Here is a 15476-nt window from a genome sequence, read left to right on the forward strand (position 1 = left end):
AAAAAAAAAAAAAAAACTCTCTATTTTTTTAAATCTTTTTTTCTTTCCCAGATCCTCAAAAATTCTTGAAAGAATACTGTGTACTCATTTTCTCAAATTCTTACCATCTAGTTCTTCTTTAACTCTCTCTGATTTGGCCTCTGACCTATTCATGCAATGAAAATAGTTCTCCTAACAACCACCGGTGACCTTTATGTACCACTTATATACATTTATTCACTCAGAAAATATTAATTTTGTGCTTGCTATGTACCAGGTACTTGCTAGATTGCACCACTGCACTCCAGCCTAGGCAACAAAGTGAGACCCTGTCTCTAAAAAATAAAATAAATCTAGTTGAGGATCAGCTTATAAAAGGCTTTGAATACCAAGCTAAGAAGTTTTTAAACTGTATGTTGAAGACTCTAGTTTCAAGGATTTTAAGAAATATAATAGCTCAGGTTTTCATTTCTGGGAAGTTTACTTTCTGTAATGTGAATTATGCAAAGGAGCAAAACTGCAGAAAGGGGATTTAGGAGACAGGTAGTAGCTCAGGAGTGACATGAATAGTGCTCAATGATACAAACAGTGGGGCTGAAGAAGAGGGGATGGTTCAGAAATACTTAGAAGGTAAGATTTAGATTTTAGTCCACACTTGCCCCTGGGCCCGGCCCCCTTGTACAGTGCACACTTTGCACAAACCTACGCAGTACCTCCTTCCAAATGCATATCTTATTCTGGTGGAACTAAGCATTCTGTGTCAAATTAAGTATTGAGTTATTTATCTTCCACATTTCAAATTCTTTGAGATTGTTTTGTCTTTGGAGTGTCTATTCCTCATAGAATCTAACAGAATTACACATAGTAATCATTCAAAAACTGTAATAATGATGCTTACATAGTATCCGCTCTAAAAGCTTTGCGTATGTTAATTCAGTTAATTATCACAGTCTTAGGAGATGTGCACTATTATTATACCCCCTTTCTGGCTGAATTAAAAGAAGAGTCATGGGGAGGTTAAATTACTTTCCTGAGGTCACACACTAGAAAGTGGTGGAACTGAGATTCAAACTGAGGCAGTCTGGCTCCAGAGTCCATGCTCATAACCAACTCAAAAATTGGAGCCCATTATTTGAATACACTCCAGTGACTGGTAAATTTAAAGCAATGTATAAAATGTTTTAGTCCCACAAGATTAAAAGTAATATTTTGATTTATGTGGAATAGCTAATGAGTTTGTTTTCTAATCTGTGTGTTTTCATCCTTTTAGAACCAGTTCGAAGATACAAAACTTACCATGGTGATGTCTTTAGTACCTCCAGTGAAAGTCCATCTGTTATATCCTCTGAATCAGATTTCAGACAAGGTAGGAGGCATCTGAAACAAGCAAACTGTTTGTAAGAAACCACGATTATTATTATTTTCAGTAGTGTTGAAATATTAATATAAATTCTCAGAAAGAATAATACTACCTAAAATTGCAAAATTTGAAAAAACTGCTGGTTACTTAGTAGTAGCATAAGAACTAGATAGCAGTTTCATCAAATAATGATGTAGTCCTTTTCATTACAGAGATAATTCATTGTCTTTAAAAGTAACATGATTTACCTCAAAAGAGTTTAATAACATTATGTCATTAATTTTGTTCTGTGAATTTGATTTGTACAACTCTGTCTGCTAAGTGTTTGAGTTTTAAATAAAATTACTCTCATGTTTCTATCACCTGTGCCATTATTTCTTTTTCATTCATAATTAGTGAAAAGAAGTGAAGCCTCAAAGAGGTTTGAATCCAGCAGTGGTCTCCCAGAGGTAGATGAAACCTTAAGTCAAAGCCAGTCACAGAGACCAAGGTATGTCATGAAAAAGTAGTGATGATACAGTTTCAGTGACCAGTGTTTGTTTTTTATTTGAATTAAATAATTTTTTTTTTTTTTTTTTTTTTTTTGAGACGGAGTCTTGCTCTGTCACATAAGCTGGAGTGCAGTGGCGCAATCTCGGCTCACTGCAACCTCCTTCTGCCAGGTGCAAGCAATTCTCCTGCCTCAGTCTCCCAACTGGCTGGGATTACAGGTATGCGCCACTGTGCCTGGCTAGTTTTTGAATTTTTAGTAGAGATGGGGTTTCACCATATTGGCGAGGCTGGTCTCAAACTCCTGACCTCAAATGATCCACCTGCCTCAGCCTCCTAAAGTGCTGGGATTACAGGCGTGAATCAAGTATAATTTTTTTATTATTATCCTTCTCCCTTTATTTCTTGTATTTTCCTTTTCTCTTCGTTTCCCTTAGCTCTCTTTGTTTTTATAAAAGTTCTCAGAAATTCATCAATTATGTGAAAGACAGAGTATTGGAATCTTTTAAAATCATGATGATTTGCTCTAATTATTTATAGTTGTGCTTAATTTTTAAAATTATCAATATGAATATAAAATAACAGGAAGTTGAAGGCATGGGATTAAAAATCTGTGAGAAGATAGTAAACCTTGATTTCTAAGAGAATAATACCTCTCTTGAAAGGTTGGAATAGGCTCAGCCAGCAAGCTTTCAGTGAGTATTTATTTATTGAATGAATAGTGAGTAGGTTACCACTAAGTAACCTATTATGTAAAAAGTTAATTATTCACTATCTTTCCTGGCTTAAGAGAGGTTATGCGGTATTTTTTTTAAAGCCTGATTTAGGCTATTTAGAGTTCATTTTTATAGTGACATACTTAGTGAATTTCTTATAAGGTGTTAGTATTATGTTTGTGCTCAGCTTAGGGTGGTGGTATTATAGCTGTGTGTTGATTTATGTTGTGTAAACTAAAAGGTGTCAAGTCAGCAGTGATGTGTGTCTTTGTCATGTATGCCCAGGTCCCTTATGTGAACAAAAGATGTAGTTAATGCTAAACATTAATTTCAAATTTGTAATATATTAGAGAACCAGAGGTTGCTTCAGAATTTACTTCTAAAATGTGGGAATCCCAGACTTTATCACTATACAATTCATCCATGTAACTAAAAACCATTGTATGTCTAAAGCTATTGACATAAAAAATAAATAAATAAAAATAAAGCTGCTAAAGCAAAGAAAAAAATAAATAAATAAATAAATAAATAAAATGTGGGAATCCTTTCTAATTCTGTATTTCAGTTTGTTTAATTCAGGTGCCACCAAATAGAAAAGAATCTCTTGGAAATAAACAGAAACTTGCCCCTTAGCTAATTAATTCTGCTAGACACTGTTTCACACTTGTAAACTATTAATAGGTCAGGTAACCCTAGCCATGTGATTAAAACAGACTATTCACAGTTCAGACTCTATGTAATTAAATACTTTACACTAAAATTATTCTTTAGTTAATGGTCCACTTTTTTTNGAGGGCCCTTCTTAGCTATCTCTTCCTTTGGTCCTTTTTGGTAAATTACTAGCCTACAATTTAGCTGTTGTTGTGGAGCTACTAACTTCCTCTTGTTTACCACTAAATTCTCCATTGTTTTTGAGAGCATCCTTAGGGTTGAACTTTCCCACAGTGTTCCAAATTGTCAGTTTGGAAATAGATTTGGAAATAGCTTCAGAGCTCTCTATTCTTTTTCTTAAGACGGAGTCTCGCTTTGTTGCCCAGATGGAATGTAGTGGCGCTATCTCGGCTCGCTGCAACCTCTGCCTCCCAGGTTCAAGCAATTCTCCTGCCTCAGCCTCCCAAGTAGCTGGGATTGCAGGAGCCTGCCACCACGCCCAGCTAACTTTTGTATTTTTAGTAGAGATGGGTTTCACCATCTTGGCCAGGCTGGTCTTGAACTACTCCTGACCTCAAGTTATCCACCCACCTCAGCCTCCCAAAGTGCTGAGATTACAGGTGGGAGCCACTGAACCTGGGCTAATGGTCCACTTTTATTTAAAGTTGTTTCTTTTGTTTCTTGTACTTTTTAAAATAGTCTATAATTTTTTTTCTTTGAGGAAAACTCCGGTAAGTATTCATTTACATAAAGCAATCTATATTTGCATAATAGCATTTTATATTACTGTGTGCTTGTGATGACCCTATTTTGATAATTTTGGACAAAGAGGTAGGAGACAAAGATCTATGCTTTATGTTACACAGTTTTCTTTTCTTTTACTTTTAACATTTATTTTCGATTTGGGGGTACATGTGAAGGTTTGTTATATAAACACGTGTCACAGGGGTTTGTGTACATACTATTTTGTCAAGTAGGTATTAAGCCCAGTACCCAATAGTTATCTTTTCTGTTCCTCTCCCTCCTCCCACTTTCCCCACTCAATTAGACCCCAGTATGTGTTGTTTCCTTCTTTGTGTTCAGAAGTTCTTGTCATTTAGCTCCCACTTACAAGTGAGAATACGTGGTATTTGTTTCTGTTCCCGCATTAGTTTGCTAAGGATAATAGCCTCCAGCTCTATCCATGTTCCCACAAAAGACATGATCTCATTCTTTTTCATGGTTGGATAGTATTCCGTTGTGTATATGTACCACATTTTCTTCATACAATCTGTCATTCATGAACATTTAGAACATTTAGGTTGATTCCATGTCTTTGCTATTGTAAATAGTGCTGCGGTGAACATTCGTGTGTATGTGTCTTTATGGTAGAATGATTTATATTCCTATGGGTATATACCCAGTAATGGGATTGCTGAGTCTAATGGTCATTCTGCTTTTAGCTCTTTGAGGTATCTCCATATCGTTTTCCACAATGGTTGAACTAATTTACACTCCCAACACTGTGTAAGTGTTCCCTTTTCTCTGCAACCTCACCAGCATATATTATTTTTTGACTTTTTAATAATAGCCATTCTGACTGGTGTGAGATGGTATCTCATTGTGGTTCTGATTTGCATTTCTGTAATGATGAGTGATATGAAGCTTTTTTCAGTGCTTGTAGGCTGCATGTATTTTGAGGGTGCCTTTTCATGTGCTTTGCCCACTTTTAATGGAGTTGTTTGTTTTCTTTTGTAAATTTAAGTTCCCTATAGATGCTGGCTATTAGACCTTTGTCAGATGCATAGTTTGCAAATGTTTTCTCCCATTTTGTAGGTTGTCTGTTTACTCTGTTTTTCTAATGAAGCAAAAGCATGTGGGAATAACAATAAGAAACCAATATTGAATTGCACAAAGCTCAGTGTTGAATTGAGGGAGAATGTGTTTTAGAAGTGACTTTTCTCTATGCATAATTTGGAACCTATGAATAGTTACTATTATGCCCACTTTAGCCAATTGAAAACTCTTGCTTTTAATATAAACAATAGAAATAGAGATAACACCTGAAGAAGCATTGGGATATGTGTAAACAATTGATTTACAGCCAATTTGGTTTGGATTTTTAAATTTTAAAACATACTCATTGAAGCAAAATTAAATCATTTTGGGAGCCTTATGTTAATTTTCTTGATAAGGAACCTCAAAAGTGTCAAGGTTATGAGAGAATCTTAATTTTGATTGTTTCCGTATTTTATTTAAGGAAACATTAAGGCAACCGTATTTGTCAAATCTATGTTTAAGGGGTAAACTGTATTTTTTTTTCATACTTTATGGGGAGAAAAAGCCCATGTGGTGTTCATAGCGTCTGAGTCAGATATAGGTTTAGGAAATATTTTAAGAAAAATATTTCAGGAAATAGATTGTTAGCTGTATGTATGTATTATCTAATGTTACGTTGCTAAACTCTGTTTCTTTTTACTAGTTCCATCTTTTTTCTACCCACTTAAATACACGTTAGCTTAATATACTGTCCAAATTCCTATTCACTTGCAGAATACACTCTGATAATATCCTTAACATACTGGTACATAGTCAGGAGTCCTATTTTCTTCTTTAGGTCACACATTTGTAAAATCTATAAATAGTGCTGTATTTGTACATGTTGCATGCTTCTTTACAAAACTTTCCATTCCCTTTAGCTGGAATAAAATGGCAAAACAGATCCAGAGAGTGCTATTGATTTGTATCATAGTGGGGTGGGGGGAGATTAACAGGAAATTATGAGTCAGATGCAGCAGAATGAGTAATTTTTTTATTCTGAGCTATCAAAAGTGTCTTTCAGTGACCAAAAAGGGCTTTTATATATTAGCTTTTGAAGTAAGTTTATCCATAGTACATTCCCACTGCCTCTGTGCCTCTCTGCTTGTTGAGGTAACCTTTGTTTCTAACTCCAAACAGAATTGCTTTTGTTTTTGATTTTTGTCTCAAACTTTTCAGTTTTATAGAAGTTTTGGTTAGATATCATATTTGGAGAGATAACAGTGATAATTATTTTTGCTACCTTTTAGTAGCTCTGATGTAAAATAATTTTAGCTAGAAGACTGTAATATTTTATGAAAATAACAGGTTTGAGTGTAAATGTGTGCATTCAAGGTCTTATTATTATTTTTGACCCTCCCCTTAAGTGAGAGTGAGCCATAAAATTACATTCAGTTATTGACTTTACAAGTAATCATTGAGCACCTGCCATGTAGTAGGTGCTTTTAGATACTGGAGATAGAGTTGTGAACAACACAGAAAGTCCCTTGAGGGAAATGAGAGATAGCCAATAACTATGAAAAAGCAAGTAAATAATAATACTGCCATATAATGATGGTGCCTTGAAGAAAGATAAAGCTACTTAAGGGGATAGGGAGAGCAGGGAGTAATGTCCAAATTCTGTTTTACATAGGTAGTATGATCAGAGTTTCATTACTAGAACAAGAGGCTCCTAACACCCAAGAGACTTCAAGGGTTTCAGGAGCTCTTTGTCAAGAACTGGGGACAAAGATCAAATACATATTTCCTTCCCTTTCCCCCTTCCCCCTCTCCCATCCCCCCTTCCTCCTCCTTCTCCTTCCCCTCCCCCTCTCAGTCTCCTCTCCTCTCCTTTCTTCTGTCACCCAGGGTGGAGTGCAGTAGTACCATCCCAGCTCACTGCAGTCTCAACCCCCTCACCCCCAGGCTCAATCAATTCTACGCCTCAGCCTCCTGAGTAGCCAGGACTACGGGTGTGTGCCACCCTGGCCAGCGAATTTTTTGTATTTTTTTGTAGAGACAGGGTTTCACCATGTTGCCCAGGCTGGTCTCGAACTCCTGGACTGAAGTGATCCACCCACCTCACCTCCCAAAGTGCTGGGATTACAGGCATGAGCCACCACGCCCGGCCTATATATTTCTTCATACTATACTGTGTAATGCAAAGATTCTTCTGAGATGGGAAAATAAAATTTGTGTAAGCTCTTGCAACCTTACTTAAAATGAAGTTTGCTTGATTAGCCTTAAAACAATTGTTTTCCTCCCAGTCCTCACCTGTCTGCTCTTTTCTATATAGCAGACAATATGAAACACCCTTTGAAGGCAACTTAATTAATCAGGAGATCATGCTAAAACGGCAAGAAGAAGAACTGATGCAGCTGCAAGCCAAAATGGCCCTTAGGCAGTCTCGGTTGAGTCTATATCCGGGAGACACAATCAAAGCATCCATGCTTGACATCACCAGGGATCCATTAAGAGAAATTGCCCTAGAAACGGCCATGACCCAAAGAAAACTGAGGGTAAGTTGATTCTCAGGTCACTACACATCTAGACCTGCTCTCACAGGGAACTCTTGGGCAACGTACTTTTAAAAATTGCTATAGGTATCCATCTAAAGTTACCTGTAGATGAAACTGAAATCCCATATTCATTTCCACTGGGATTAAATATCTTTTGGTTGATATTAAAATAAACATTTAGCCATTTTCATTATTCCATTTAAAAAATAACTTAGATGAATTTAGAGTGTCCTAACCATATACTTTAAAAGTATATTCATAATCCTTAAAGTTAACTGGCTGTATTTGGTATTGTGGGAGATTATTTTTTAATATTAAGAAATTTATTATTCCATATGTTGAGAAGCTCAGACATGGAAAGTTCAAGATTAGTTCCAAAGTTCAAGAATGTTATCAAGTGCATTTCATCTTGCTGCTCCGTCATTCTCAGAATTATAGTAATAATTGACTTTATAGTTAAAAGAGGACTTCATTAGCTCCAGACATCATATCCTCACATTTACAGTATCCAAAGACAGGAAGGAACAAGTCTGTGTCTTGTATCATGTGGAAGGATATTTTTATGTGTCTGTTCTTCTAGTTGGTATATTTTTCTTTCAACCTGACTTTAAATGTATTTTTATAAACATAAAATCAAAATGAACGGTTCTTTTCTCATGTAAACTATCTTAAACATTTTACAACTTCTATATTATTGTTAGTGTTATAAAATACTTTATTATGTGACTTTATTGTGTGCTATAATTTCTTTAGTCAGTTCCAATTATTGGACATTTTAAATGTTTCTAATTTGCTGTTGAAAGTAATGCTCTAAAGCAGGGCTCCACAGGTCTGCATTGGTCCATGGCCTGGTCACAGCAGGAGGTGAGCAAGGAGCTAGCATTGCCACCTGAGCTCCACCTCCTGTCAGATCAGCGTCAGCGTTAGATTCTCATAGGAGCATGAGCCCTGTTGTGAACTGCGTTACATGTTCCTTATGAGAATCTAATGCCTGATGATCTGAGATGGAACAGTTTCATCCCAAAACCGCCCACTCCTACCTGTCTGTGGAAAAATTGTCTTCCACAAAACCCATCCCTGGTGCCAAAAAGATTGGGGACAGATGCTTTAATGAACATCCCTGTAGCTAACTCATTGCAGATAACTTTCTCCAAGCAAAATAGCCTAGGCAAAGGCAGACACCGTTTAAGACATTTGATACCTATTGTCAAATTACCCTTCCAAAAGTTTGTGCCAGTTTTTTCTTACTATGATCGTGCCTGTTTCTTCATATTCTTACCTATTCTGGATATTATCATTCTTTTTTACTATCACCAACTTGAAAGGTGAAGCAATATTTTATTTGTAATGTTAGTTTAAAATAATTCTTCAAAAGCAAAATAAATAATAGTAAACCTGGTAAAATCTAGAATGATTTTTTCTTTTTAGTTCTGCACTAAGAAATTATATTACCCTATACTATTTTCATTTTCTGTTCTTTGCTTCAGAGAATTATCTTAAAAGCACATTTGTATGCTCTGAAGTTAATAGAATTCAAATTTCCTTAAGAAAGGAAAAAAATTTCCTTAGAGAAATTTTTTCTCTAAGGAGAAAAAACTGTTGGGTGGTGAAAATTGTGTTGAACTACAAATTGGAAGACATGTATTCTATTCCTTATGATACTGTTATATGACTTTATGTAAATTTTAAAACCTCTTTATTCCTCATTGTGCTAATTTTTAAAATGTGGAATTGGATTGTAGTTTATAAAACACTATCCAATTTTTGAAGTTTTTAGATTCCAATAAAATGTAACTGAACATATTTCAGGCAAAAGGAAGAAACTCAATAAGGTTTCATCAATTTATTACCAATATCTACATCAAAACTAAGTAATAGGTAGGATGTCATACAATATAGTGTGGGCTTCCAATATAATAATTCAGTGAGCAGCACAAATGGCACATACATATACACCCCTTTTTCCTAAACCTTGGTTTTAGAGAGCTAAGCTAGACTTTAGTTCATTCACAATTCATAAATTATAGATCATACCTTTATAGCATGCCACTGTTATATGTCATTTTGCTAAAAACCTGTTTCCTTTCTTGGGCAGTCAATTTCTAGCTATTTCAAACAAAACATTTCTTCATCAGAGATATTCTGTGTCAGTGATTAGATAATTTGAACTACTGGTCATTAAAGGACTACATAGTGTTTTTTCTGAAAAGAGCTGGAGGTTATATTTTTGAGGCCGAAAAGGGTAATGGGGTTTGGAAGTACAGTTTAAATTAATATTCTTTCCCAAAACATAAATTTTTAGGATTTTTTTTTCTTTTGGTGCAGACTCATCTTAACTTCTTCATACCCTATTGCCATAGTTGATCTTTATTAGATTCTGTGTTTCCCATGGCAGACTACTTTCATTCTTCTTTTATATATATATACTTTAAGTTCTAGGGGACATGTGCACAATGTGCAGGTTTGTTACATAGGTATACATATGTCATGTTGGTTTGCTGCACCCATCAACTCGTCATTTTACATTAGGTGTTTCTCCTAATGCTATCCCTCCCCCAGCTCCCCACCCCCTGGAAGGCCCTGGTGTGTGATGTTCCCCGCCCTGTGTCCAAGTGTTCTTATTGTTCATTTCCCACCCATGAGTGAGAACATGTAATGTTTGGTTTTCTGTCCTTGTGATAGTTTCCTGAGAATGATGGTTTCCAGCTTCATCCATGTCCCTGCAAAGGACATTAACTCATCCTTTTTTATAGCTGCATAGTATTCCATAGTGTATATGTGCCACATTTTCTTTATCCAGTTGGACATTTGGGTTGGTTCCAAGTCTTTGCTATCACGAATAGTGCTATAATAAACATACGTGTGCATGTGTCTTTATAGTAGCATGATTTATAATCCTTTGGGTATAGACCCAGGATTGGGATTGTTGGGTCAAATGGTATTTCTGGTTCTAGATTCTTGAGTAATCACCACACTGTCTTCCACAAAGGTTGAACTACTTTACACTCCCACCAACAGTGTAAAAGCATTCCTATTTCTCCACATCCTCTCCAGCATCTGTTGTTTTCTGACTTTGTAATGATCACCATTCTAACTGGCATGAGATGGTATCTCATTGTGTTTTTGATTTGCATTTCTCTGATGACCAGTGATGATGAGCATTTTTTCATGTGTCTGTTGGCTGCATAAATGTCTTCTTTTTTTTTACATTTAACCTAATTTTATTCATGCTTGCCTTGGGATGGGGAATAGATCATTCAGTAAAAACATACAGTAAAAACAAAATGTCTTATCATGTACAACTTTTAAACTACAATAATGATGTACCTTAATTACTTCCATGCACACAAGTCTAACATTCGTTTTTTTAAAAAATAAACACAATTAAGACTTCTAGGAGCATTTTATAATAAAGTAATTCCTAATTAATTTTTCTTTGTAGATAGATCAAGCACCTCCAAAATACAAATTCCTATACACAGTGAGCACGTTACTTGAAATGAACACTTAAGTAAATTAAGTACGTGGACAGCCTTAGGATAAGCTGACATTATAGATTCAGCTAGGTAGGCAACAAACCACAGTGACAAATGGAAAAAGTGTATTTGCAAATAAGTTTTAAAAACTAAGCCAATTTTTATAATTAAATACAGAAAATTTACTGATTTGCTAAAATAAATAAGATGTGATGTATTAACACTTTACTATGAAGAATGCATACCAGAACATTTATAAACAGTGAATGAGTTTTATTAAGAATAGTTTACTACAATAAACACTGGCTAAATAGAAGTGCATTTTGTGAAGCACTATGAGTGGTATATGTTTTGCCACATACTCCTGTTACCTTGAGGTAGATAACACATGTGTACCTAATTCGGCATTCATTTTCACTTGTTGCTGGTATCATGTGTTTTAAGAAATGTGTACAGTATGAAAAACTTGAAAATACTCATGAATGAAAAATGTCTTTAAAAAATAGCTATTTTCATGCAATTATGTACAGTCTCACTGTGTAAATTTCAAGACAAGGTTTGTTTCCTGTAAAACAGATCATTTTTCTATGAGAGAATGTTCTTTACTTAGTGCATTTCTTTTCTCCTCCTGCGTTACGTTATTTTGCTCTAGTCTTTATTTTTGTGTGCAAATGACATGCCAGTTAAAATGAAAACTATCTCACATGTAGAAAAGAAAGTTTTGATTTTAAAACCAATAACTCATAAAATCCTTACTAAATGACACCATCTGATTCAAGTAAAAAATGACTTAAACACTAGTAATAAAAGAAGACAAAACACATTTCATAAAGAATACAAAGATAAATGTCTGCTGAGTGTTTTAGTTCAGGTGCTTCAGAATGCTGCTGTATGTTTTATGAGGGATTTGAGGGGAAGATTTCATAGCAGAAGGTATTAATGTGGACTGTATTGACTTAAGTGGTGACCCAGCTGGACTGTGAAACTGTGGGATGTCTATGGACTGGAGCTGCTTGTTAAAGAGGAACTCCCCACTGTTGTTCAGAAATCCTTCCTCATGTCCTTTCTCCCCAAGCCTCCCATCTTCTACTGGCTCAGTTTCTAGCATTTCAGTATCTTCTTTCCTGCTAGAGAACTTGTCCAAGTAACTAGTGTGTTTTCCTTCTCAACTTGTTCATCCTTCCTTACCTCACAAAACTGATTTATGAGAAAACAGTCCTCCCCATCACTTACAACTGGCTGTCCCAAGAAGAGTGGTACAAGGCTTCTAATTGAGCCAGATTTGTCATTCCTTTTTCCTGTTTTTCTCAGCTTACTGACTTTGATATCAAACTTTTCAATTCTAGTTGGGACACTGAGCTATTCAAGTCATTTAATTTATCAACATCAGCAGGCTCATCCTGGGAACTAAGTTGAATAGTTCCTGCAATAAAGGAATCAAATTCAAATCCCTGATTCTTTTCCCTTTCTTTTCCAGCCATTTGCTGTAATGCTTCCTCTAGTGCTATCTGGGCTTTAACCAATGCATTCCTTTCACATTTTGATTTGCCTTTCTTATCAGATTTTTCTTTGCTTTGTTCTTTCCAATTGGAAAGATCTATAATAAGCTTGGGTTCATAGTAATGGTTAACTTCACTCTCTCTCCAAACTAAGTTATCTAAATATGATGATGAGCTCGTTTTGTAGTTACAAGTATGGCTACACTCCAGATAACAATATTTGTTTTCATGATGATCTGAGTATTGCCAACAAGCCTCAGTAGAGTAATTGGTATCAAAAGCAGAATCCTTCAGATACTTTTCCCGATCTCCCTCCAAATATTTTCAGGGATCATCTTGTACTTCTTCTTCATCAGTGACATCGGGCAGAGCTCTTGGATCAAGCTGAACTTCATCAATATCAAAGTTGTTATGTATAGGCCAATCATGCTCTGAAAACTGACAATCATGATACCTTTCCCAGTTATAAATGTGACTGTGAGTTTCATCCATAAGCAAAATATCATCAACTTCATCTTCAATATGAAAAGGATGGCTTGAAATTGGCTCATCCATTGGAAAAGAATATATGCTCATGTAAGGATGGGAGAGCGCTTCTTCTGCTGTTAACCAATCCATGGGGCTAAATATCAAAATTTGTTCCAGGAAATCCAGTGCTTCTCGACTGATTCCTGGAAGCAGCTGAGTTAAAGGTTTGTGTGACTCAGTCATGTCATTTCTAATGTAAAGTGGAATTATGCTGAGAAGCTCCTGATGATCTTCCTCGTGTACAACAGGAATAGATTCTAAAATGAGCTGCATCTGTTCAAGTTCATGTGCACCTGCAAAAAGGTTTTACCAGTCAGCATTTCAGCAAAAAATGCAGCCTGCAGCCTACATGTCAATGGCTTTAGTGTAATTATTAGGAGAAAGTAAAAGATGTGAAGATCTGTACCATTTAGTAACCAATCCTTCAGAAAGATGACCCTTTTGGGAATAATGAGGATCCATGATCCATGCAAGACCAAAGTCACCTATCTTCAGCACCAAGTCTTCAGTATTGATGAAAAAATTAGCTGGTTTGAGATCTCTGTGCAGCACATTTGCAGAATGAATATACTTGAGCCCCCGTAGCAGCTGATACATGAACAGCCTGGCATGCTCTTCCAGTACAGGGCCCTGCTCCAGCACATTAGCCAAGTCTGTCTCCATGTACTCCTGAGCAATGTAAACACTGTTCAGTTCCGTAAGAGAGCCCACATCATCTGTTAATTGGCTTCCACTGGGAGCAAGAATTTCAAACACTTTCACAGTGTTATTATGGTCAAGTCTTCTAATAATTTTGATTTCACGTAGAGCATGTTTGATACTCTAGGGATCAGTAAGGGCAATTTTCTTGATGGCTACTCTTCTGTCACAGTCATTGTCTACAGCAGAAGAAACCAAGCCATTGCCTTCACAACCAATGGTTTTAAGTCCATATACCTAGAACCCAGATCAAAACCATGAATCTTCATGAGACTTTCAAATTTCTCTGCCATTTTGAAACCCTTACTATTGCCTTTTCCCTTCTAATTGAACTTGTGTAAACAAGGAAGAAAACTGGCATCAAAAGGAAAGATCTTTCAAAAGGGAGAAGAAAATAATTATGCTTCCACAGCAAGATGGTTTCTTGATGTTCATTGCATATGCCAGACAGGCCTGTTGAGTTCCCCTTAGATTTAAAGCTCAAAAAGCTCTACTCATATTGAGAATTAAAAAGATTGCAGTACTCCTAGCTCAAGAAAGGGGCAGCAACTCTGCAGACATTTAAAGAAAACAAGAAACTCAAATGGAATGAAATGACATACTGTACACTCAAATTACCTTGCTAAACGATTTAACATTTAACAAAAATGTGAATAAATATGCACACAACAGGCTTCTATGAACATTTTCCTCACAGTGAAGATACATTCAGTGTTGGATTGGTCCTGAGCAGCATCATTCTAAGGTGCTGATAAGCACTATTTCTGTTTTGCTTCTTTTCTTCCTTTGTTGCTATATATTTATTTCAACAGGAAGCCGTGGCAGTTGTTGGTTAACAGAAGATGTCTTTTGTTCGTGATCAGGTGGCTCCAGCTCACCACAATCACAATCAAAGCTCCCATCCATCTTACTCTGATACAACGAAACTTCTCTGACTCATCGAGAGTCCCTAGTGTTGGCTCAGGTCTCCAGCTGTGCTGGTGGCAGCGGCGGCGTCTCCGAGGCTCTCGCTTTGCCACAGTCACTGCCATGTAACCCCGACCCGCGAGAGAGGGCGAAGACAAATGTCTTATTTTGAGAAGTGTCTCTTCATATCCTTTGCCCACTTTTGATGGGGTTGTTTGTTTTTTTCTTGTAAATTTATTAAAGTTCTCTGTAGATTCTGGATATTAGCCTTTTGTCAGATGGGTAGATTGCAAAAATTTTCTCCCATTCAGTAGATTGCCTGTTTACTCAGATGCTAGTTTCTTTTGCTGTGCAGAAGCTCTTTAATTTAATTAGATCCTATTTTTCAATTTTGGCTTTTGTTGCCATTGCTTTTGGTGTTTTAGTCATGAAGTCCTTACCCATCCCTGTGTCCTGAATGGTATTGCCTAGGTTTTCTTCTAGGATTTTTATGGCTTTAGGTCTAACATTTAACTCTTTAATCCATCTTGAATTAATTTTTGTATATGGTGTAAGGAAGGGATCCAGTTTCAACTTTCTACATATGGCTAGCCAGTTTTCCCAGCACCATTTATTAAATAGGGAATGCTTTCCCCATTTCTTGTTTCTGTCAGGTTTGTCAAAGATCAGATGGTTGTAGATGTGTGGTATTATTTCTGAGACCTCTGTTCTGTTCCATTGGTCTATATATCTGTTTTGGTACCAGTACCATGCTGTTTTGGTTACTGTAGCCTTGTAGTATAGTTTGAAGTCAGGTAGCGTGATGCCTCCAGCTTTGTTCTTTTTGCTTAGGATTGTCTTCACTATGCGGGCTCTTTTTTGGTTCCATATGAACTTTA

General features: G+C 36.2%; 1 protein-coding gene and 1 pseudogene across 1 annotated transcript in view; one reads left to right on the forward strand and one right to left on the reverse strand.

The window, feature by feature from the left end:
* Positions 1-15476, forward strand: part of PTPN13 (protein tyrosine phosphatase non-receptor type 13) — a 223018-nt gene that overhangs the window by 113133 nt on the left and 94409 nt on the right. Inside the window, 3 exon segments of the mRNA XM_017860030.1 lie at positions 1250-1345; positions 1736-1829; positions 7268-7490. Coding sequence (XP_017715519.1) covers positions 1250-1345; positions 1736-1829; positions 7268-7490 — 413 coding nt within the window.
* LOC108520620 (mitogen-activated protein kinase 6-like) lies at positions 11829-13985 on the reverse strand (annotated as a pseudogene).

Source organism: Rhinopithecus bieti, unplaced genomic scaffold, assembly GCF_001698545.2.
Source record: "Rhinopithecus bieti isolate Rb0 unplaced genomic scaffold, ASM169854v2 scaffold_52099, whole genome shotgun sequence".
Taxonomy (NCBI): Eukaryota; Metazoa; Chordata; class Mammalia; order Primates; family Cercopithecidae; genus Rhinopithecus; species Rhinopithecus bieti.